Raw genomic sequence first — 24,321 nt, 5'->3', positions numbered from 1 at the left:
TTTAAAATTCCTTTCGTTAGGCCTAACTTTAAAATGCCTTTTTCAGTCATTGAAGAATGGTTGTTTTTCTCATGTCTAAAATTGCATTAGTCACAACTTTGAAATCCTTGTCTCCGAACAATGAGCAGTACTTTTGAAATCCCTATTTCTGGACCTAATTTTAAAGTTCCTTTCGTTAGGCCTAACTTTAAAATTCCTTTTTCAGTCATTGAAGAATGGTTGCTTTTCTCGTGTCGAAAATTGCATTAGTCATAATTTTGGAATCCTTGTTTCTGGATGGATGGTTGTTTCTCTCATGGGGGAGTCTTAACATTGAAATTGTTGTTTCCAGGCTCTAATGAATGGTTGTTTTAGTCACGCCAAAAGCAACGTTATCCATGAATTTGTAATCCTTCTTGTTACTGTAATTATCCTCTGCATCATATGATTTATGGTATTTTAGAAAATCATACCTGATCTCCTTTAGCTCCTGGTAAACCCATAAGGCCAGGCAGACCTTGGATACCCTGAAAGAATTTTTTAAGATTAAGTTTAACAACGATTATGTTAAGTTATGTAAAGTATGAATAATTCGAACGTTTTCAAGCTTACTTGTGGTCCAGGCTCACCAGGTTTTCCATCAGCCCCTGGTTGACCCTAAGACATTAAATATGGGTGTTAGTAAAATTTAATATAATTTTAACTTTTGTATTTTATTTTTATTTTTAATCTTCTTACAAACTGTTGCTTGAAAAAAAAACATTAAAAAATCACTAATAAATATTTATTACTTTTGATTGTTTTTAAAAAAAATTTTTCAAATAAAATTGTTAAAATCTCTTCTTCGTTATTGTAACTTTTTTTAATTGTATTTTTTGTGAAAAAAATAACAGAAAAATCTTTGTACGTTTAATTTAGCACATAAAAGATTGTAAGTCTTAAAAATGGAACACTTAAGAAGCGTATAAAAGTAAGAAAAATATGAATTAAATTCTTGCATGAAAGTATGCTGATTATTATAAAATAATATCCTCAATCACATTTTTTTGCATTAATCTTTTACTGTGCAAAAAATATGTTTAATGATTACCTAAAATTATTATTTATTAATTATTTTTTTATGAATGAAATGTTATTGAATCCTGGTGATCCACTTCTATTTTAAATTGATGAAAGTTAACCTGGTATTGGTTAAGTTTCACCAATTTGAAATAGAAGTGGATGAGTGCAAATTTTTTCGTCATCAGTTAGTAACTAATAGAACTACTGATTATTAGTTACAGGAACATGATACTTTTTGTATCAGATACCTATTGGTTTTAATTTAGATTATAAACAATAGAGAGTATGAAAAATGTTAAAATCAATCTTATTATTTTACTAAACCTAGTTTCATAGGCTTTTAATTCACTGAAAATATAGAATTAAGGATCGTTTTACCCTTAAAACAAAACCTCAATTAATTTAAATCTAGCATAAAGTTACAAATATTTTGTTTAAAATAATAATTTACTTCATTTAAGTTCATTATGATTAAATTTAATGAAATTATTAAAATATAATAAATCGATTGATGCAAAAAAAAATTCTAATAAGGCAATTATAATAAAAATTTCTAATAAGGCAATGATATTGCTTGGTACAAAAAATTTGACTGTCATTATGATACTTAAATGTAAGAAGACTATTTTTCAATCATTTAAAGTTAGAAATAATGTAAAATATTACTCTTTCACCAGGAGTTCCATCTTTGCCAGGAAGTCCAGGCCTTCCAGCTAATCCCTAAAATATTATTAAAAGTCATAAATGACCATTGTCTAGTATACAATCATTTTTAATACTTAATATTTAGGTGTTTTTACCCTTAATCCTTGTAAACCTTGTGGTCCTGGCCTACCAGATTCACCCTGCAAAAATAAAATAGTAACTAAAACTATAAAATTTTATCTTTTATATATTGATGCTAGACAAAATGGAAAAACGGTAACCTGAGAGCCTTTAGGTCCCTGAGGACCTTGTGGTCCTCTGTCACCCTGAGCTCCTTTCATTCCTGCAGGTCCATCCGGTCCAGGAAGTCCACGAGAGCCAGCCAAACCCTTTAAATTGAATATAATTGAATTTAAATACAAAATAAATGCAATATAAATGAATTAAAATATAATTTAATACGAAACATAGAAGCAATGCAAATAAAGCAGTCTGATTATTAAATATATATTAATATCAAAGACTTATGCAATCATAATTATGCACTAAAAGAAGCAATAAAAAATTATTTGAAATTGATGTGATAAGATTTAAAATTTATCAGATTTTCTTTTAACTAAAATTTTCAAATAATAACAATATACGAGTGTTTCAATACATATGAGATGATTTAAAAAAATTACTCAGAGAAAAAAGGTAGTCAAGAAAGTTAATACAGTTTGTGGCGTACCGCTAAGGTATAAAGATAATTTATTCTTAAAATTAGTTATACGGCTATTCAACAGGTGACGCTCTGGTTCTAAAACTTATAATATTTTCTGCTGCTTGTTAGATCGTTCTAAGAAAGCATTTCCCTGAAGGTTTACTAAGCAATGAAGCAAACCCTACCTTTCTTTCACTTTTAAATGATTTTGAAAGTTTATGCTTTTTTCAGTCAGCAATTCCATATATTGACAAGCTTTGCATCTTTTGAATATAGTTTAAAAACTTTATTATAAATAAACTGTCAAGCTTTATATCACTTTACGTGCTTTACTGTTGATCAATAATATATTCTATGGAGTTTGCTAAGATATTTCAAGTCTAGAGACTGACAATAATAATGTTAAAACACCTGTTTTTATTAGAGGCCAATAACATCAGGCTAATGATAAGGTGAATAATGAAGAATGAACTTTAAAATATACATATTCATAATGCGATAAAATAAATAATGAAGAAATTCTTACACGTTCTCCTGGAGGTCCATTCGGGCCTGGGGATCCGGGGGCTCCAGATTTTCCCTAAATACAAATAGTCAAATTAGAAGTTGAATTACAATATTTCTATAATGCCTTCGTTACTAGGTTTTGCTTAAATGATTCTTCGGGTTTCAAAACATTGTGTAATGAGCTTTACTTCAAAAAATTAAAAATTTTACAAAGTGATAGTTAGAAATTTTCTAAAAATTAAGCTTCAACAACGCTTAAAAGCATAATTACTTTATAATCTGAATTATATGTTTGAACTATTTGCCATGGTTGCGGATTTAAATGTTAAAACATAAAACTTTCTACCACTAAAAAATTTCTTCAACAACCCTACGACTTGGCACTTGTGTAATTTGTATTTTCGAAAAATAACCTTACCTATCCACTGTATTATTTTATTACAAATTTTTCGGTTATAAAATTTAATTTTCTCAGATTCCGTTGCACGTTAAAATGCAGACCCCGTGTGCTCTATACAAAAACGAATTCTAAGCCGTTAATAAGTTGAAGAACAGATAGCACGAATGAATATGGACACCTCTAAGATACTTCCAAGTTAAAAGCTGGACTTGAATCCATCATCAAGACACTCAGGACAGGGTGGTCAACTACTACGCTTTGAACAAAACAGTTTAGAGAGTAGTAGACTATTAAAAACTAAAAGCTTTCAGAATTCCTCGTAATTTTGTGTACATTTTAAAAGCTGTGCCAGTATGCAGCAAAATCAAAGTGACATTTTATATTAACTTTTACATTATTAAATGCAGTGGTGAGGAAGATAAGTTTAAATACAATTTATGAAACGATGAACAATACATTAAAAGATAAGCTTAGTTTGAACTGGACGAAATTTTTTCTAAAAGCGTAGAAAGCAGGCAGGTTTGTTAGTCTAAAAGGCTCCTTTAACTTTACTACGTGCGTGTGTAATTTTTAAAATATTACTTTTTTTAAATTTAAGTGGCAGCTAACATAAAAGTTTGTACTTTATTCAGATATTGCATAACTCAAGTAACATAAATTGCAATTACATAATAGGTAATTTCCACATTATTTCTATATAAAATTAGACAGTTAATAAGTTAATATTAGACATTTAAAAAAATCTAAATTTTTTTTTTGTGTAAGTGTTGTTGTTGTTCTCATCTCCATGACCAGCAGAGCCCAGATCAGGTCCATAAGCTCGTTCACTCTGAGAAAGTCTAGCACCAATAGAGTAGCTTGAACCAGGTCCTGCCTGGTAAGTCCCAGACAAGATAAAATATGTTCAGGGGAGGCTTGGGCAGCGGAACACTTAGTGCAGATTCCGAAATGTTTATTACCATCGATATAAGTCATTGATGACAGATGTCTACTGAGGAAACGAGTAATGGCAGGTTTGTTTAAGTGGATAGTGTTAATAGTAAACCATACCTTCAAATACTTGGTTAAAATTTACAAATAATTAAATGATAAATATTTGCAATATTTTCTATTTTAATTCTACTTACTCTTTTTCCGGCTTGACCAGGTGTTCCTGGCAAGCCCCTTGGTCCAGGTCCTCCTTGTTCTCCTTTACGCCCTGTTTCTCCTTTTATTCCAGGCTCTCCTGGAATACCCTGTATTATAATTTAGAAATATCACCACAAAATAAAACAAACATTTCATTTTTCTATAAACTTTTAGATATTATTTATAACTATAAAGATTAGTGAGCACATCGAGCAGCTAAGTGCCAATCAATTTTGGATGTCTATGAGACATGTAAGTCAATGTAATAACAAGAAACCTTTTTTAAAATAGTTTCTAAGTATGTTTAAAATTAAAAATAAGTTTCAAGTGGACGATCTTTTAATAATATAACTCTAAAATAGCTGCACTATATAAGCTAAATTTTACTTACGTGAAAGACTTTCAGCAAGTTTCGTGTCCAAAAGTAAAAATCGGAGCAGCGCTATTATTTTAACAGAGCACAATATTTAGCGCTTTAAACTTATTTATCTATTCTAAAAATTATTTTTAAAAATATTTTTATATGTTCTGATACATGAAATAACGAATAGTACATATCACTCAACGATCAGGCCATTCATTATTTTATGTTTAAGAGTCCACTAATTTTTTTCTCCTTAAATTTACTGTTTAAAATAATCTGATGTCTTTAAATTAAAATAAAAAAAAGTTCTTATACTTATTAGTAGTTTATATTGCAGTTTCCACCTGTTATTGTAACAGACTTTTGAGTATAACATGTTTTTTTTCCGTACAGGCACGAAATAAAAGTTAAATAAAACCCTAGTTAGCTCAAATAGGTATTAAATTTAGATGATGTTATATATTTTAAGTTTATCAGTGCTTAGATATGTATATTAGAATGTTTTCAGTACTAATACAATGCAAAAAGATATAGAGACACACCAACAAACTGGGAAGATTTCAGTCCAATTTTTCCTGGTTCTTACATTTGTTTAATAATTTGAATTCTTTAAATGCAATAGCTATAATAGACAAAACCTCCTAAGCATCGTTTCGAGCCAGTTACAGAGAACATCAGCACATAAGACATCCTCTTAGTCTTGTATACATACATCCCGGTACTTACATTCGTCCGGTGAATGTGCCCGGTGTTTAATTTTACATATTTCATAAAAAAAAAAGGATAGTATACTTAAATGTAAAAGATTTAATCTAAAGAGCATACGATTATTCCTCCAGTGCTTACATTTGCTAAATGTTACTTATTAAATTAAAAAAGTAGTATGTTTTGAATACTTTAAATACAAATGGTTATATTACACAGAAACTGATCCCACCGCTTCCAGTAAGTAGAGCTCTGCTTGGGCGAAAAAACTACGCAGCATTACCTATGGAGGCATCTTAGAATTGGAGTTTTAGATTAGTCTTTCAATTCCAAACTGCCTCTCTAAGTGAATGAATTATTTTTCCCCAGATGGATTAAAGTAAGGAATGCATGGCCGGATTTTTTGAAATTTTATTTTTATTTTCAAAATTTGGAAAAATTCTAAAATTTTTCCCCTCTTAGAGTTGGTTACGGATTTCACTACTGGGATAGATTACAAAAACTTCAAGTGTGAGGAATGCTAGGCAATAGCCATTAACCGGAAACAAACATCAGTGTATGGAAAACTCCAAGGAAGACACCATCCAAGCATAAACCGGGCAATCGTCCAGCTCCTACTTTTGTTTGATTTTTCATATTCGATAGAAAAAACAGTATGTTTTGAGTACTTCAAGAGCAAAAAGTTATATCTAAAAAGTGCAATAAACTGAGCATCCTTCCAGTTGAGTTAATCCCTGCTCTTAAATTTGTATAATTAGCATATTTTTTAGTTGGCATATTTTTTAATTACCATATATTTTAATTATCATATTATACTTCAAGTGCAATGTGCTAGATATAGAAAAAAAAACATACAGGTGATCCTTTCGGTCCAGTTAATCCGGGACTGCCCGACAATCCAGGAGGTCCGCGAGCACCAGGAAAACCAGGTGGGCCAGCTGCTCCACTTTCACCCTTTAAAATAAAATTATAATTGTATTGTATAACAGTATTTAGTGTTATAATGTGTGCATCGATTCTGAAGAGGTTAACAAGAAATAACAATATTCAGAGAAAAAGTAAACACTAATAATGAAAACATCAACTGTTGTTTGTTAAAGGAATTTCTAAGATATAATATATAAAGGAGATTTTTTAAAGATTTTAACAAAATTAGTATTCCTTTATTTAACAAATATGCTTGAAAGTAAGAGATTCTTGATGTATGCAAAATTTGTTCATACCAAAAATGATGCGTTATTCAAACGAAATATGATAATGAATGTTGGAACAGGTAATTTATGGAATCAGTTAATTATATCGAAATCACAATGGAATTTAAGTACTTACTTGAGATCCTTTTTCGCCAGAAGCTCCATCTTTTCCTGACGGTCCCTAGAATGAAGAAATTTTTACAAAATATTGTCAATTTCGGAAAAAATCAAAGTTAGTGTAAAAATTTAGTTTTTTTTCGTTTGTCGTATGAATGACTGAAAATATTTCAAAATATGTTACAAACACAGCCTCAATATTTTGAAAGCTTAACTTTTTTAATGGCAGTGCTACCAGAACTGTTCTTTTTATTTTTGATACTATCTATAAGAGTATATCTATATCATAAAAATGTAAAGATCACTTGCGCACATAAGGGCAAATTTTAGACTTCCCCTATAATAATAAATCTTACCAAGCGATTCTAATTCATAAAAAGTGAACATTTATATGAAAAGAAATGTGTTTTTTTCCTTTTCTGTTTGTTCGTGAATTGCCAAAATTAATTTTGAAGTGTGTCATAAACACCGCGTCAAGACACTGTGAAAGCTTAGGGCAGTGGTGTCAACAAATCTTTACCTTTAATTTTAGGCATTATTAATATATATATCCGGCATTATTAACATATTATATAGATACAGTAGCAAAAAAGAGCGCGGTATAATGCTTAAATTAATTCACACGAATTCACAAAAATGTCAGTTCGAAATAGATTATATTTTATTAGATTTAAAATAAATATTATAAATATTTTATATTAGATTTATATTGAATTTTAAAAACACTTTATACTATTAGATTTACATTAAATTAATAATTTTTACTCATTAACCCTACCCTATAATATTAGAGGATACTTATTTTTGTGATAGTGAACTTAAGCAAACAATTTTTAAACCGAGTATAAAATTTGATTCGAATTTAAGATACCAACCACCTTTCAAAATGATTTTTTTAGCTGTTTGTTAAAACAATTTATGTGTAGAGGAGGGCGAAGCTATTTAAACTCTGATTTAATGAAATATTCGAATAAATGTTTAAGAAAAATATTTTCATGTAAATGAATAAGAGAAATGATTTCTAAAATTACGGAAATTCCGTATTTGTTTGAAGGTACCTCATTATGTGGTTGATAAAAATCAGCTACAATTTTAGTATAAATTTCATCGTATATCAGTTAGCAAGTGATAAATTTAAAAATTTGTTAATTAATAAAATAAAAAAATACCATTGGTCCTTGTTCCCCAGGTAAACCTGGTTTACCAGCCTCTCCACGGGGTCCTTGCAATCCTTGGTTCCCCTTTGGTCCACCAGGTCCTGCATCTCCCTGAAATAACGCGCATTTAGTTTATATCATATCATATCACACATAACTAGAATCGATTAAAAAAGTTTAATTTCTTTTTACGAGTTCTTGATTTCTGATAAGGACGTTACTCTTGCATAAATAGTTTTCTTAACAGGGCATTTAAAATAATAAGAACTATTTTTTTAAATTGATATACTCAATTTCTTAATGTATACATCGCTGTTTGATATTAGTTTTAATTTATTCAAATGAAATCTTTTGCGTAAAACCATTCTAAACTGAAGAACATTCTAACTTTCAAATAAATTAATCATGCTTAACGATTTGATTGTTCTCTGATTCAGGTCAAAATTACGATCTGTGGATGAATGAATGGATTTATGAATGAGTCCACCCTATAAACGGGTGTAACGTATGAGTGTGGAGAAAGTGGAACTCTGAGCCATAGATCGCACCCCCTCTGTCTTAATGACCGACAACAACAACAATAAACGCTTAAATTACAAAAAATGAATAGTGAATCTACATCCGTACAATAGTTCATTACTAACCGTGCAATAGTTCATTAATCAAGTAATATATATATATAATTTCGGAGGGGGTTTTGTCCCCAAAATAACGCCACTGAAAGGAAATATATATAATTGCACAAAATACACCAGGAATAACTTTTTAATTCTTTCGTTTAAGCACATTTTCCAGTAGTCATAAGAAAAATTATCTAGCACTCATATATTTTCTATTTCTTAAGGTCGTGGAAAACTTGTTTTAACATTAATTCTAATTTTAATTCATAACTATTCGTTTACTTACCATCATTTGGAATTGCCAATTAAATGTATCGCATTTACTTACTTAACCATTTGAAATGATTTTTTATCACAAACATTAAAATTTATTTTTTGCGAAAAAGCGTATTTTTTCTGCTTTTACTGTCTGTCTATATTTTTCCATTTGAAGTTTACTCGGTAAGCAATAAGGAAAATTACAAAATCAAAAACTTAGATGAAGGAAAAAATTAAAAGCTGTAAAATGTACTGTACCTTTGCACCAGGTGAACCAGGAAATCCCGGAGGTCCCGGTCTTCCGATGGGCCCCTAAAAGAAAAATAATGAATTTTAAGTGTATCCTGTAGTCTACTTTCAATGAAATCTTTACTTATATACTAACAATTGAAACTGCACCACATGATAAGCTAACTAGTAAAGTCTTATCATTTAGGTTTATCTAATTACTGTTGCATTTCAACGGTAGAGGGTAAAAATGAGGCTAATTATGAACCGAAATAAAACTAAAATTTAAAAAAGTAAATGAAAACCATTGACATATTCTTAGAAAATAACAAACTAGAGAAGTAAACAGTTTTACGTATCATAATATTTTTCTGTATTTTCCGTATTAAGCTATAATTAACTACAAAGGATGAAAAATTGAAAATACACTAGATGAAACAAAGCCCGAGGCAACTACTCGATATGCTATTCTCAATAAATTCCGGAAAAATAAAAGCATAACAAATTTAATAGAAATTAGAATTTTCAATTATGTTGATTTGTGCTGTTCTATGGATCAAATATATGTGGCATTGTAATAAAAATAATATTAAACAAAAACCTGCAAGTATTTATTAACGGCAGATTTTGAAGAATCTTACGCATCAAGTGCTACCATAAAATTTGTTATGCAGAAATTCTTAGAAAAGCAAAACAGAAACCAACAACACTTGGAAATTAAAAAAAGGTTATTGGAAATGGATTGTTCATTTTCTACGTATACTTTGGAAATTTTAAGTAAAACAAGTTTTTGATTGGAACCTCCAGGACTTTAGAAAACGAAGAAAACCTAAAAATTCTTGGCGTAAGACGAACAGCTATGATAGATGTCATATGATCCAATCAAAAAGAATATGGATTGATTGAATTTGAAATCACGAAAATATCCAAGATCCGTTACAAAATTTCATGCAACAGAAAATAAAAGCGTTTTTTGTTCTACAGAGTTATTTATATATTATGCATTAAGTAAAAAGCGCTATTTTTTATCTGAAATTCTAGCACGATGCCAAATCAGAATACATTTTACGATTCAAAAAATACTTTTCGGCACTAATACTAAACTAGAAAAAGAAGAAAGATGTAATATTATTATAGCGATTTAAAGTACGGTGTCCTTCTACTCACTTAAACAGTAGAATATTTAAACAGTAGAATCTTTATAATATGACTACCAATTTTTATTTTAAAAATTAATGTATATTAGATATTTGTTTCCACGAAAGTATATTAGTGAAAATCTCATCATGAAAGTTTTGAATGAAATAGCAGCCACATTAGCTTCGTGGTCGCTATGTCACAATCTGAGAATCAGCATTACAATTAGCACTCAGCTAGAAGAGTTCCGTTTTTGATGGAAAATTTTCTAATGGTAGTAACATGCATTTTATTACACGTCATAGTCTCAATCTCAAATTCTCAAGGTTTTTAGACACTGTTCAAATCCGTAGCCTTGTAATTTTGAACCTTTCAATAAAATCTTAAATTAGTAACAATTTCAAACTGCTCCACATGATAAGCTAACTGGTAAAGTCTTATCATTTATGTTTATCTAATTACTGTTGCATTTCAAAGGTAGAGGGTAAAAATGAGGCTAATTATACACGCATTTGCTTGAAGTGTAGGGAAAAAAACCGTACTCCCCGAAAACAACCTCCCTAAACTAGTTGCTCTAAAGTAGATTTCCATCAATCTCAAAACAACCTCAACTGTGAATAAAACAACTTCATGCACCTTGATTATACATCTTGGGAAGTTGATTTTTTAAGATTGTTTTTCACAATAACATCGCCTATACCTCAAATCAACCTTGGCACCTCAAAAATACCTTAAATTTCTCTAAAGATGAATTTCGTCCTTCCAGTTAGAACACTAAGTTTCAAACTCATGAATTTTAAATTGTAATTTATTTACGGCATTTGTAACAGATCTTGATTTGACTGTAACACCTGTATCATCTGCGAAATAAGCAGTCAGACCGCTATAGTCACCTCTATCAATAAGAAAATCATCTATATTATATAAAACGCTAATACGTATGTATGTATCAATAAAACCGATGATATTTCTTTTCTCGCGTTGGCAACAGTTTTCATTTTTAATTGATAGGCTTCGGCGCGCAAGAGCACGTAGTGAGCATCATATGGCTAATCTATATTATATAAAACGCTAATACGTTTTAATTGATAGGCTTCGGCGCGCAAGAGCACGTAGTGAGCATCATCTGGCTAATCTATATTATATAAAACGCTAATACGTTTCAATTGATAGGCTTCGGCGCGCAAGAGCACATAGTGAGCATCATATGGCTAATCTATATTATATAAAACGCTAATACGTTTCAAATGATAGGCTTCGGCACGCAAGAGCACATAGTGAGCATCATATGTCTAATCGGGTGAATTTTCACCGAATAATCAAAAAAATTCCCACGAAATTATCTTCATCGAAGCCGATGCTTTACATCCGGCGTTCAGTACTATTTCATATTGTTTTACAACACATGGTTTTAGCCCTCTGGTGGGAAAGACTTTAAAACAAAACTTACAACAGTTACTTTTCTCAACAACTGAAATTTAGAATAGTGTGATTAAGAAAAATATGTGAACTGTTTACAATTTCAAATTAATATTGAAATGCACAGGTTTAGAATTTTCTACAGTGAAAAGTTTTCGGAACTTCAGTGTTCAAAAAAGTATACAAAAGCTAGACGTTAAGAACGTATCCAATGAGCAAGCAAAGCGAGCATCGGATTGCGAAGCAATCCGAAATGAACTGCGAAAACAGTTCCGGGGGTTGGCGAGCGCCAGCGAGCAGGAGGCGAAGCCTTCTAGTAGGTGTATATAATGTATATAAAATTGAGCCCAGTATACTGCCCTGAGGTATACTGACCCTTATTACTCTACAGGTTAAAAGAATATACTTTATTCTAATTTTAAAAGATATGTTTTTAGGTAGTTGTCGGAAGAGAATGGGAAAAAAAAATTGTTCCTCTGTGTAATACAGTTACTCAAAAGTAAATTATGTAGAAGATAGATAGTAGAAGAAGATGATGACATAACAATAATTTCTTCCTAAACTTTAATTTTATGTTACAATATAAAAAGAATCAAAAATGCTTATTATTGAATTCTGAAGAGAAAAAGCTTAATCCTTTTAGTAGTCCTACTCATAATTATATGAATTTAAAAAAATTAGCAACTATACTAAATATTTAAAAAAGTTAAAGTCGCTTACTTACCGGTGGGCCTGGAGGTCCCGGCAGGCCATCAATACCTCTTATTCCCTGCAAAACAATAAAAAATATGATTTTTTTTTCTTTGCAATGCTAATAGATTTTTATTCCTGAGAAGAAATAAAACACTTACTGGTGGGCCAGTAGGGCCCTCACGTCCCCTTTCGCCTCTTGGACCAGGGGGACCCTGTAAGGAATTAAACAATAGATTTTTAATCAACGAAATTTTATTTAAAATTTAACAAACAGGAAAATTCTTTGAGTTAGGCAGAATACATGCAAATGAACAAACATAGAGTAAAAAACAATAATAGTAACCATAATAATAACGAAATGTTTGGTTAATTCAAGATTCTAATATGTATACTTTATTGGTGGAAGTCTCTCAGTAAGAAATAATGGTAAGTAACAGCCTCAGATGCCATATCTATGTACAGAAAATGTTCGAAAAATTAAAACTGGTTGATAATGTTAGTAGAGATTCTCATAAAGATTTTCATAATCTAAAGATTCTCATAATCTCATATTACTCGTTGTGATAGCATGCACGCCAATTTATACAGTCACCGATTTTTCAGTGGCATCAACATTTGAAGAGCGTACTGGAAGACGTAAGGGACATTTTTAGCGAAACTAAAATCAGGGTATGGAGGAAAAAAAGTAGTATTTGAAATATTTTAGTATTTATTTCTTAGAAGACGAGACAAATAATTCTTTACTTATTTTATAATTTACCATTGCCTAATTTGAAATAAAAATTATGTATGCATACGATAAACTAATGTAGACTAGTTATGATTAAAGTGAAAGCAAAAGCAATTCTGCTACCTTAAACATACCCCTATTGATGCAACCATTTTAAGCTATTTTCCCTGGTTCATAAGTACCCCTAAAATGTCACTTTCCTCATTCTTCCTCTAAGCTATTCTTTTATGTTTTAACACGTTTGTAGCTGTATTACACGATACCTTGTGACGAAATTCTCTTATATTATCATCCAGCAATTTTTGCTACAAATATGTTTTCTCATAACATTCACTACGTAATAAACTACGAGCTAAAAATATGATGTTTTCTCATGACATTAACTACGTGCTTAACTGCAAGTCAAAAATATGATCTTTTCTCGTGACATTAACTACGTACTCAACTACGAACTGAAAATATGATGTTTCCTCTTGACATTAACGTTTTTTACTGTTTATTAAAATAAAATTGTTGACAATTATTAAAACTAAAATGGTAGCTAAAATAAGAAAATTTAACTTTGATTTTATCCTTATGGATTACCACTCTCCAATGATAGATTTAGTATAACCACCTGCACTCGTCTCGCAATGAACATGTTAATGCAAAAACTAATGTTTTTTTTTACAAGGACAACAATTATTTAAAATTATGTAAATAAGACATAATAGCATAGCTAGACATTCTAACTTTTTGTTCTCCAGTGACACCATACGGTGACGTCATAACTCAGCATTTTGAAATCTAAAATTTTAGAATCGTAATATCATATTTCGTTTCCTCACAATTATTAATTGCTATATATCAATATGGCATCATATATTTTAAATAAATTAGTGCTTAGCCTAATTTAAATAGCATTTTAAAGTACACAGAATGTAAAAAAGTTAAGTAATGTAGAAACTGTTTAATTTTTCGAAAAATCTTGCCACTCTTATATTTATTTTTCTACCATTTAGTAAAATCTTTCCAAGCAGGCAGCTAAATGATAGAAACTTACAAATTTTGAGTCTCTTTCGTTATCACTTTTAGTTTTTAAAAAATATTGTCCTGATTATTCAGGGTCTTTTAAAAAAGCAGTAGAAATTTTTTTCCTTAGTATAATTGAGAGTTTTTGATTTAATTATGCTTCCTGTTTTAAAAGAAAATGTATGAAACATTCCAATACTAAATTGAAATGTTTTTGATTCGAAAGTTTCATCTTTATGTCTTTTAAAGAAGAGCACAAAACATTAAAAACGAATTTTTAATGTTTACAACAATAAATCTTCAATTGTTCATACAACAATACAACTTAAAAATGAAGTATGAAAGACATGTAAAATAATTTAATGAAAGAAAATATAAATGCGGTGGAACATACAAAAATTAACCTATATTCAAAATTTATACATATGACGTTTAACCTTTGCACTCCGAATGCTTTAATATGTTGTTTGAAATAATGTATCTGTTACGGTCACTGTGAATAGTCGGTTATTATTAATACGAGACGGTCAATATTAATAATAACCAAATAAGGGGTTAAAGTGAATAATTTAAACGAGTTTATCACATTAACTGGTTATTATTAGTAATAATCGATGAAGTTTAGTCAATGTCATTCTTAAGCGTTTTTATTGAAGATATTACCGAATCGTGATCTGCCATCCCAACTACAATCGCCGAGATGCCAACTTGATTTTAAGCTGGAAAAATTAATTAAAAAAAAACTTCTAGATGTTTGCGCTGGGGTGGCTACGAGTCATTCTCTTCGACTTGGTATCTCCCCAGAAAAATAATATAAATGTTAATAATTATACAAAAAAATATTAATATAACTACTGCGGGCCTTAGGCAATTACTTCGTTTACCCCACTCTTACAACGGCACCAGTTATAGCATACCCCAACTCACAGATCACGATACGGAAATCTTCACTTTTTATTTCTCACTTTGACCAAAAGAAGTGGACATTCTTAACTTTAACCGGTTAATATTAATAATAACCAGATTTATCACTTAAACCGTAACACAGATACAAAGAGGCACATCCCTGTCCCAATGTTGTATAAACCGTTTAATCACATTGACCAAACCTCTTTGCTAACCGGTTAAAGTGAATAAATTGCGATATTTCTCACTTTGATCAAAAGAAGAGGTTATTATTAATATTGACCGGTTAGCATTAATAATAACCTGATTTATCACTTCAACCGTAACATAAACACTAAATTATCAAAACTACATAGTATGATTTTTAAAGTTATTACATAATGTGGTTACTAATCATGAAAATGTTAAGCTTTAAAGTAGTTACTTTCGATGTTGATTCAGATGTGTCATTGCAAAAAGTTAAAATTTGAAAATAAGTAGCAAAAATAATGAAAACTAATAACAAAAACTTATTACTTACCAATAAGCCGGTAGCTCCCATCTTTCCTGACGGACCTTGCATTCCCTATTAAAAACAAAAACAGATATGAATGGTTTATTTAGGAAACTTTTTTAATGCTTTTTTTAAATGCTTTTTTTTAAATTTGAAAGCATGCAATGTAAAATGTCTTCAAGTTCTTAATTACTTTCTCCAAAATACAGAAACATATTTACTTTCTCTCCTTGAGGACCCTGTTCTCCCTTTGATCCATCTAGGCCAGGAAATCCCTTTAAAGAAGGAAATAATAATTATAATTATTGTTACTCTAATCAGTATATTAAAACAAAAAGTTAATTGAAATAGTCTACCGTTGCCTTTTGATATTAACAAACTTGTGATGAGCGTCAGAGTTTGTATCCTTCAGTAACGTTATTTTTGAAAGTGGAGTAAGTTCATATTTTATTTTTCCAAGTTCAAGATGTCTTAACAAATTTCAATGAAATATCCCTATTTGAAAATTTGACTAAAGACAAGAACATCAGACTAATAGCAGCATACTATTGCAATGATACATTATATTGTCGACATCAATAGCATATACATAACCGAATTTTCATCATATCAGCTCAGCTAAAGTTCGTACTTTTACAATACAGTTTTATCACCCTACTGCATGTAATTACATAGTCAGAACCTCAATGATCCACATGAATACTCCTTTACTTTATTTGCATTCCACAACCTCATCGGAGCACCACACAGATCAAGCTCAAGATGAATGAAAAAAGGGCTGCAAGCGGCCTCAGGGGCCCAGATGTTTTATACAGTTTAAGTTTAAATTCAAGGTCTTTTTAAGGTTAGAATTGGAATGAACTTAAAAATATTGGTAAAGGAAATCGAATTTGGGTGACCTACAAGAGATAGGGTATAATTAGTGCTACGTAGACTTAAGTTAAAAGCAACGTCAATAAAGCACAACTAAGTACTGAAATGGACATACTTTAGTTTTGATTCTCTAAAACTTCTGTTCCGAAATGGTGTTCCACGGAGCCCTGGGAACGTGGAAGGATCGGGAGTTTACATTTTATCATATCAGTAATAATCTTTTAAACTTGTAACTATATTTAGTTAAGATCAAAACAATAAGCCTTTCTTTGATAGTTTGGTTATATTTATGAAATTATTTAAGTAAAATGCCAGTAAATAAAGGCAAAATTTATAAGAAAAATTGCATTAGTATTTCTCGTAGAACTTTTCCATTTAATATAAAATGACCAACTTCACGAATTCCTAACGATCTCATAACTATTCTCAACATTTCTAAGAGTTTTTTTTTTTACAAAAAGGACAATTCAACATATTTTATTATTAATTTTCACCTAATGTATGTATCAAAAACAAATTCAGAACTTGAGTATATACCACTTTAGACCAACGCATTAAATTTTTTGACATAGAACCTTTTACTTTAAGAGTTTTTTATTGATAAAATGATTATTTAAAATAATTCATTCTTCACATTAAATATTATCAAAATAATTCAAAAAATTTTTTCGACCAATATGTTCACGACTGCTAATAAATTTTATTTTTATGTTTGGGGTTCCCCCAAAAGATCCTCGATTCTTTTCGGCTTCGAAACCGTAAAAAATTGATAGACAAGTACCTTCCTTAGTGTATAAACACCAAGAGCGAGTACCTTGTATTTCACATACTTTAAAAAATGTAGTAATGTGGATAAAGTACCAATCGTAATTTATTTGTGCAAATTAACCCTTTCGAAGGCCGTGGGAAGTATACTTCCCACCACTTTTAATTTAGGTTTCCATTTGTTAATAACTTCAGCTTTCTTGAAGTGCTTTTGAATAAAAGTGGTAACCATTTGTTAGTTTAAAAAAACGTATAAAAGTTATAAAATACATAATTCCTTTTGAAGTTTGAGCATTTATAAAATTTGTTTTATAATTAAAGAAAACTGAAAGTCGATAAGTTCCTAATGAATCGTGTTAAATATATTTACCACCAAAAAAATGGCATTTTTATAAACTAAATGAGTTTTTTTTCTTATATCAATTACTATTCTTAAAACAATTTCAATTCCAAAAATACTTTAATTTACCTTTACTGGAAATAAATGGCCCTTTAAAGGGTTAAATATCAACGATTAAGAGCATGTATAACTCCCCCTCTGACCACACTTCTTTGATAGATGATTTTGTAAAGCATACAGTACTTTTTCACAATTATTTGTAGTTCGCAATCTCTTCAAACACAACGCTTCATTTTTTATATTTTTTGTGCAATTCATATAAACAACGGATCTCTTAAAATATCTTTTACTAAAGCTAAACACACAAAATCATATTAGACACTTACTCGGTGTCCTTTTGCTCCGGGAACTCCAGGCATTCCAGGAAGACCTCGAGGACCCTACGATAATAAAAAAAAAATTTATAAATTGAATCACTTAACACAGCGTTGACATAGCCAGAATAAACCCAGGAACATATTTCTAACTCCTGAACTATATATTATGAACGGTCTTAAAATTTGTTATAATATGTTAGAAAACCGGTCGTGTCGTCATAGGGAAAATTAACATAAATTTACATTACAGTCTGATTAACGAAAATTCTCTTCTCACCAGTTGTCCAGATTCTAGAACACTGTTAATGACTATGGTTTCAAGATTAAAATATTTCTAGTTGAGGGATGCGTAAACATTCAAGACATATTTTAATTCGTTTGAAAGAGTTGTTTTTTCTTTCCTAGCAGCTGAACTGCCTCAGAATTTAGGGTGTGAGAAATTCTTTCGTTAGAAAGGCTAAGTCTAACGAAATGCCTGATATTTTTCCTTAGCAATTTACAGTCAAATTTCAGTAGTACAATGGCGATCATGTTTTAGGGTAATATTTTTTTTTTAGAGGTATCTTGAATCGTTTTGAGTTGTTCTTTTTATAAATGTGAACTGTAAATAAACTTTTTTTTCCAATGGCAGACATGAAAGACAAATTTGTAGCAGAGAACAATATAAAGAAAGAACAAAAAACGGAAACAAGAGCTACAAAAGGAAAGAGTCTATGGGTCTGTAATAATGCATCTCGCCCGCCAATAACGTTCCCACAAGGGCCCAGGAGGAAGTGCAGGGCAACGTCTCAGATGGCTAGCGTCCATTTCTTCTTATAGGTTACATAATGGACAAAGGGGGCGTGAAAAGATTTTGATTCTATACAGGTGTTTTGATAAACAGTCATGGCCAGTGGCAAGGCGAAAAAGGGCCACAGATTTTTCTCTTGGCCATGACGGAATACCTTTAATTCCTTACAACCAGTCCTTATTTTTATTTGCTTCTTGGAGTTTTGCCTCAAATGTTGGTCGAAGAGAGATTTTTATTAGCCTTTTTGCTGTGTGGAAAGGAACTGGCTTAAGAGATATTTGTAGAATCTTGGCGACTTTTTTGGCCAAGAAATCTGCAGTTTCGTTACCTTGAAGTCCACAGTGCGCTGGTACCCATTGCATGGTGACATTTTTGTTGCGTTAGTCAAGCCTGGTAAATAATAAACTTGTTTACAGAATAGATGTAAGTGGTATTACTATACAGATAAAAAGCATGTGTAAAAAAATTGCACCACAATTTAAAGTTATTATGAGATATTCCAAAAATGTGAATTATTATAAAAAATGTGAAATTATTATGAGAAATTATTTTAAATTGTGTTTAATAATAATAAAAAAAAAGTACTTACTGGAGGTCCTGGAGGCCCAGATGGGCCAGGTCTTCCATCTTCGCCAGGTTCGCCCTACAAAATTCAAATACGTTGAAAAGTATGATGTAAAAATAATTCATGTTTAAACATGAGGTGTTTCATTAATAACATTGAAAAACCTCAGTTCAGTTTGAAAATTTATTTTAGCAGCTGAATTAAGAAATAAATGGCAGTAAAATAAACAAAAAATAAAATTAAAAGTTAACAAAACGAATTGAACAAACTGAAATATTAATAAAAAATAACAGTAGAAAACTAAAATTTCATATGCCTTTAAAAGTTATTCTTTAAAAGGTTTAGCTCTTTTTTGAATAACTGTATTTCAGTTAAATATTAATCTAAATATAAAAACAAAAACCGTTCTTCAAAAAATACTTTCGATTATCATAAATGTTGATGAAAAAAAATTTTAAAATATTAAATCGTTTAATAAAACTCTAAATCATAGAAATTCTAAAATGTACTACTTATCTTTAAAAATACTAAAAACCACTAAAAATAATACTAAAATATAAAGTAAAGACAGTGTCTGCTGAATTTATATAAATCATTTTTTTTTAAATATTGCTGTAGTGTCTTATTGTTTTATTTCAAGATTGTCCAAACAGGAGGAAATTTAACAAGCTAGATTTAAAAAACGGATTATTACTAATATATATCCAACAAAATATCTTTCTAACTTTAACGAAATTGATCTAAATCTTAAAACTAACTTAATTCCTAAAATTAAGGTGAAATTAAAATTTCCAACTTCCTTCTGAAACTTATAATTGTCACCAGTTTTTAAATTTTTTTACGATTGTAGCCACCTTGTAAATTGCTGTGGTTGGTCAGGGATATAGAAACGTTAGTAAATTTATTTTGTGTGAGCAATATTTGTTTAGCAACGAATGTTTTGAAAGATTTTACACGAACGAAAACATTATGGACAACTTTTGGAAAAAATATGGAGAAATTTTTTTTTCTTAAATTTTATAACCGGCGTCGAACAACCGACCCAAATATGAGTTTACGCGACTATCAATGTTCACCTCCATAGCCTTGCATTTTTAAATTCTGTATCAAGCCTTCAGACAAACTACTGTTCGTATAAGGCTTTTTGATGGAACTTACCCATATTTGCGTTATAAGGAGTGGAAAACCACGAAAATCCTCTAAGGTTAGCTCAACGGCAAGGAGATTCTAACCCCTGATCAGTCTACAACTGAGGATATTTTATCTCAGCACACATTGGCCAAAGCAAGCTGGAAGCGGAGTTCGTATCAACCAATCAAAGCTAGAATTCGAACCTCCACCTCATCTGGGTCATTTCTCTGTCCCTTGAGATTATGATTGAAGCTTTTGAAAATGATGCAATTTGTACCTTTGCAAAATTTTGCTTGACCAAAAAGAGGACAGGAAGTAATAAACTTTTCATTCAAACAGTAACAAATCATTCTCTAATTTCACTAATCAAACACTAATTTTACTAAATAGATCATTAAAAAAAATTATTCTGTAGGATTGCAATATTTATATTAGAATGTTTTTCTAATTTTAGTGGTTTAAGTTGTTTTAAGAAAACAAAAGAACCTTTAAACTTCCTACGCTCAAATTTGTCGAGATAAGTTTTGCTAGGGATAAAAAGATATCACTTCTGAAAGCTTAAAGCTTGATCTTTCAAATTGTGCCAACTGTATTGCCATGTAAAAGCTTCCAAAACATTTGCTAAAAGAAATTTTTTTTTGCATAGAGTTAGTATAGAAGTGTTCCCATAAATTTTTCAAACCCCTGTATTATACCTGTCAGATTTTACTCTTTCCCAAATGGATATTTCCAAGTGGTAGTGAAATGATAATTAAGTATTTACAACTCGAAATGAAGTGAAGTGATAACGCCTAACTATGTGGCTCAAATCAGTTTTAATTGGATGTTTGTAAGTGACGTCACGCGTTTGTATAGAACTAGATCGACTTCTGAATCTATAAATGCCACGATTTACTTACAATGACGTCACTTGCTATTGTCCAATCGAATTACAATTATAGAGTCAGAAATGTTTTTTTTTCTATCGCCCGAGCTTAAGCATACCATTCTATAATATTTTCTACATCCATAGATCATTCATTTCAGAAGTTAGTGAATATCAATATGTTTTAAATTTACAAATTAAAAACTAAAAAGACAGAAGTACTGTTAGAAACAATTATAAAATTGGCCCAATGTCTCCCTCTAATTAGATTTTAAAGTGAATAATTATTTACTAAGTTAAAATTTTTGAAAAATCTAAAGAAATTGTGATTAGATAAATTTATTTAGTCTATTCATTCCTAAGTTACTATATTACAAAGTTTCAGAACTCACGATATAAATAATTACACACTGGTTATATTCTTTTCTTGGTAAAAGAATATTTTAAACTTATTTTTCATGACCAAAATATTCGTTTTATATAAATAGCATACATGCATAAAATTTGCTAAGTTTTTTTTTAATTATTTTTTTGCAGTTCCTTTAAAAATTTAATACGATATTTATATTCGAGTTGTGTAAAAATGGTTTCATGGATTTGACAATCTAAACATTAAAAATAAAATTTTCAGAGCTTATTTATAAATGAAATTTGTGCATTATATTATGATTTTTGCGTCATTACGTTACTTTATCTAATTTTTGAAAAAAGGATCTGTGTGATAAATGCGAATACTAGGTTGTGCGTCCGCAGCTCAAAGTTTTGATTTACCTAATAATTTAGATAAAGAAATTAATTTATATGAAATGAAATATTTTGTTTTACTTGATGCTCCACTTTTTCATTTATCATCTCCTCAAAATAAATAGCATTCAATAAATTTTTCACTGTGATGTAAAAGCTTATGTTACACATGTATAAAATATAAAGACCATTATTAAAAATCAAAGAAAGTGATAAAGCTTAAAGAAAACTCAAGATCATTAAAAAAAACTTTTTAAAAAAATTGAAATCTGAAGTTAGAGTTGAAAAAAAAGGTGAATGAAAAAAATTACTTAAACTTTTCCAGACTTAATATAATACTCTTCCAGAATTTATAGTAATATTACTTACATCTTTACCAGGAAGACCGGGAAGTCCTCTTTCTCCAGATAGCCCTAGAGTACCCTAAAATCAAAATATAAATAAAAGTCAACGAAACATTGAAACAATTGCAGAAACTTTTAGTTTTTTGTACATCCATATTTATTATTTTAATTACACCGGGGAAAAATTTTTTGTTTTGTTTTCTGTTGCATGAAATTTTTCCACAGACCTCAAATACTTTTTTATCGCAGATTTCAAGCTTGCATTTTTTTTTAAATCTTTAGCTCCAAGTTGAATTTTTTTTTAAAAATGTTTAGTTCCAAGCTGCATTTTTTTAAATGTTTTTTTTTAGTTTAAATTTAGTTTTTTTTTTAGATATTTTTGTCGAAATGTACTATGTACAAAATATTTAATAGGGAATGCATAAATGTTGTGACAAACTTTTAAGTAAGGCAGGGCACATCAGTAGGATCAAAATTGCATAGGAACCCATGCCCGGAAATGCCGTCATGCGTCGCTATGAGCGCTTCCCTATTATGATCTGTCTCTTCTTGTGGTTCATAACTCAGATAACAGGGAAACAGTCCCAGCTGGGTACTGCGACATTGTCGGGCATGGGTTCCCACGCAGTTTTACGCCTGATGATGCGCCCTACCTCCCCCAAAATTTCGTCGCAACATTTATGCGACTCCTGTTGTATATAACGTTTTTAAAATTGTATATTTCAACATTAAATAAACTAAAAATGCCATTTTAAAAAAAATTTGTAACTTAAGGAACAAAACTAATATTCGATTTGAAATTCTCACACCCAAATTAAGTAAAATCAAGCATTTGCATAAATAGAACAAAAGATTTGCTCCCCAGTGTAATCTTAATAACTTCAAAAAATATGAAGTGAAATGCTACTTACGGGTGGTCCAGGCTCTCCAGTTTCACCACGAGCTCCTTGAAAACCTTGTGGTCCCTTAAAAACGTAAAATCGAACGAAATCAGTATTTAAAAGAAAAAAGCTATTACAACGTAAAGCACAATTAATGTCACACGAACGTCGATTATTTCGGTACTATTATGAAGCACCTTTCTCCGTGTTGATTCTGAAAAAGGTGCAACGGTTTGTGTAAGAAAATATGACTTTATTTTTTGATAAATACATTATAATTTACTGACAATTGAAGAATGATACTTCGATCGTACGTATGTATGTTTGTGTGACATTATTTGTATTTTTACCACGTTATAACTTTGTTCATATGTAGAACAAATTTTTACGTATTTGTAAATGAATGTAAAATGAAAAAGTACTGATGAAAACAAAAATTTTATTATGTAGATGAAATAAACAACTTACTGAAGGTCCTGCCGGCCCTGGTGATCCCCTTGGTCCAACTGGGCCCTATAATATAATTAAACAATTATATAATTTTTCAAAATATTATTTAACCTCTTTATAATAAATTCTAAAAAGCAGAGTTTCTTTTATATTTTCTACTCGGGGCCATTTTCGCAAATAATAATAATAAATAAATAGATAAATAAAATTAAAAAAATAAAAATAAACTACCGGACCGCTTGTAAATATATAGAAGAATATTAAAAACAATACAGATGTAGGTTATATCAAAGGGCTTAAAGAAAAATGATAAGTATTTTAAAATTACTTTGGAGTGCTGAATTATTTTTCTGACACTGCATATTTAAAATACATCAAGACTGAAGAGATTAAAATTAAGAATTTTTCTGACAGTGTATACTCAAAATATAAGAGTCATTCAAATGAAACCTGGTCAGTGCTTCTAACTTTGCATTAGACTTAATGGGGCGCCACGTAACTGCGTTTATGGCGGCACAATCTATTGGTAGAGAGACTGTCGCATGCGCAACGTTTGACGTTGCATCTAGACGGTGTGGTTGCAGTTTGCACGCCGAAGAGAAGGTGGCCACGCAAGTTATCGTTCACTACGGAACATGCAGGCGAGTCGGGCTACCAAAGATGGAACATCCACCGTACAGTCCAGACCTTTCACCGTGTGACTTTCATGTTTTTGGACTTCTAAAACGGAGCTTTATTCGG

General features: G+C 30.3%; 1 protein-coding gene across 1 annotated transcript in view; it reads right to left on the bottom strand.

The window, feature by feature from the left end:
- The window catches only part of LOC107442626 (uncharacterized), a 108,707-nt gene that overhangs the window by 56,424 nt on the left and 27,962 nt on the right, over positions 1 to 24,321 (bottom strand). The window contains exons 8-27 of the mRNA XM_087151044.1: positions 23,599 to 23,643; positions 23,161 to 23,214; positions 22,275 to 22,328; positions 19,190 to 19,243; positions 17,820 to 17,873; positions 15,677 to 15,730; positions 15,483 to 15,527; positions 12,474 to 12,527; positions 12,347 to 12,391; positions 9,097 to 9,150; positions 7,973 to 8,071; positions 6,823 to 6,867; positions 6,349 to 6,447; positions 4,424 to 4,531; positions 2,916 to 2,969; positions 1,968 to 2,075; positions 1,842 to 1,886; positions 1,708 to 1,761; positions 592 to 636; positions 453 to 506 (exon numbers count right to left, since the gene is read on the bottom strand). Of these exons, the coding sequence (XP_087007170.1) occupies positions 453 to 506; positions 592 to 636; positions 1,708 to 1,761; positions 1,842 to 1,886; positions 1,968 to 2,075; positions 2,916 to 2,969; positions 4,424 to 4,531; positions 6,349 to 6,447; positions 6,823 to 6,867; positions 7,973 to 8,071; positions 9,097 to 9,150; positions 12,347 to 12,391; positions 12,474 to 12,527; positions 15,483 to 15,527; positions 15,677 to 15,730; positions 17,820 to 17,873; positions 19,190 to 19,243; positions 22,275 to 22,328; positions 23,161 to 23,214; positions 23,599 to 23,643 (1,224 nt within the window). The remainder of the gene's footprint in view (positions 1 to 452; positions 507 to 591; positions 637 to 1,707; positions 1,762 to 1,841; positions 1,887 to 1,967; positions 2,076 to 2,915; positions 2,970 to 4,423; positions 4,532 to 6,348; positions 6,448 to 6,822; positions 6,868 to 7,972; positions 8,072 to 9,096; positions 9,151 to 12,346; positions 12,392 to 12,473; positions 12,528 to 15,482; positions 15,528 to 15,676; positions 15,731 to 17,819; positions 17,874 to 19,189; positions 19,244 to 22,274; positions 22,329 to 23,160; positions 23,215 to 23,598; positions 23,644 to 24,321) is intronic.

Source organism: Parasteatoda tepidariorum, chromosome 9 (genome assembly GCF_982258835.1).
Source record: "Parasteatoda tepidariorum strain Cologne lab strain chromosome 9, Ptep-v5.0, whole genome shotgun sequence".
Lineage (NCBI taxonomy): Eukaryota > Metazoa > Arthropoda > Arachnida > Araneae > Theridiidae > Parasteatoda > Parasteatoda tepidariorum.
Note: the sequence above shows the minus strand (reverse complement) of the source record. Positions and strands in the feature narration are given on the sequence as shown.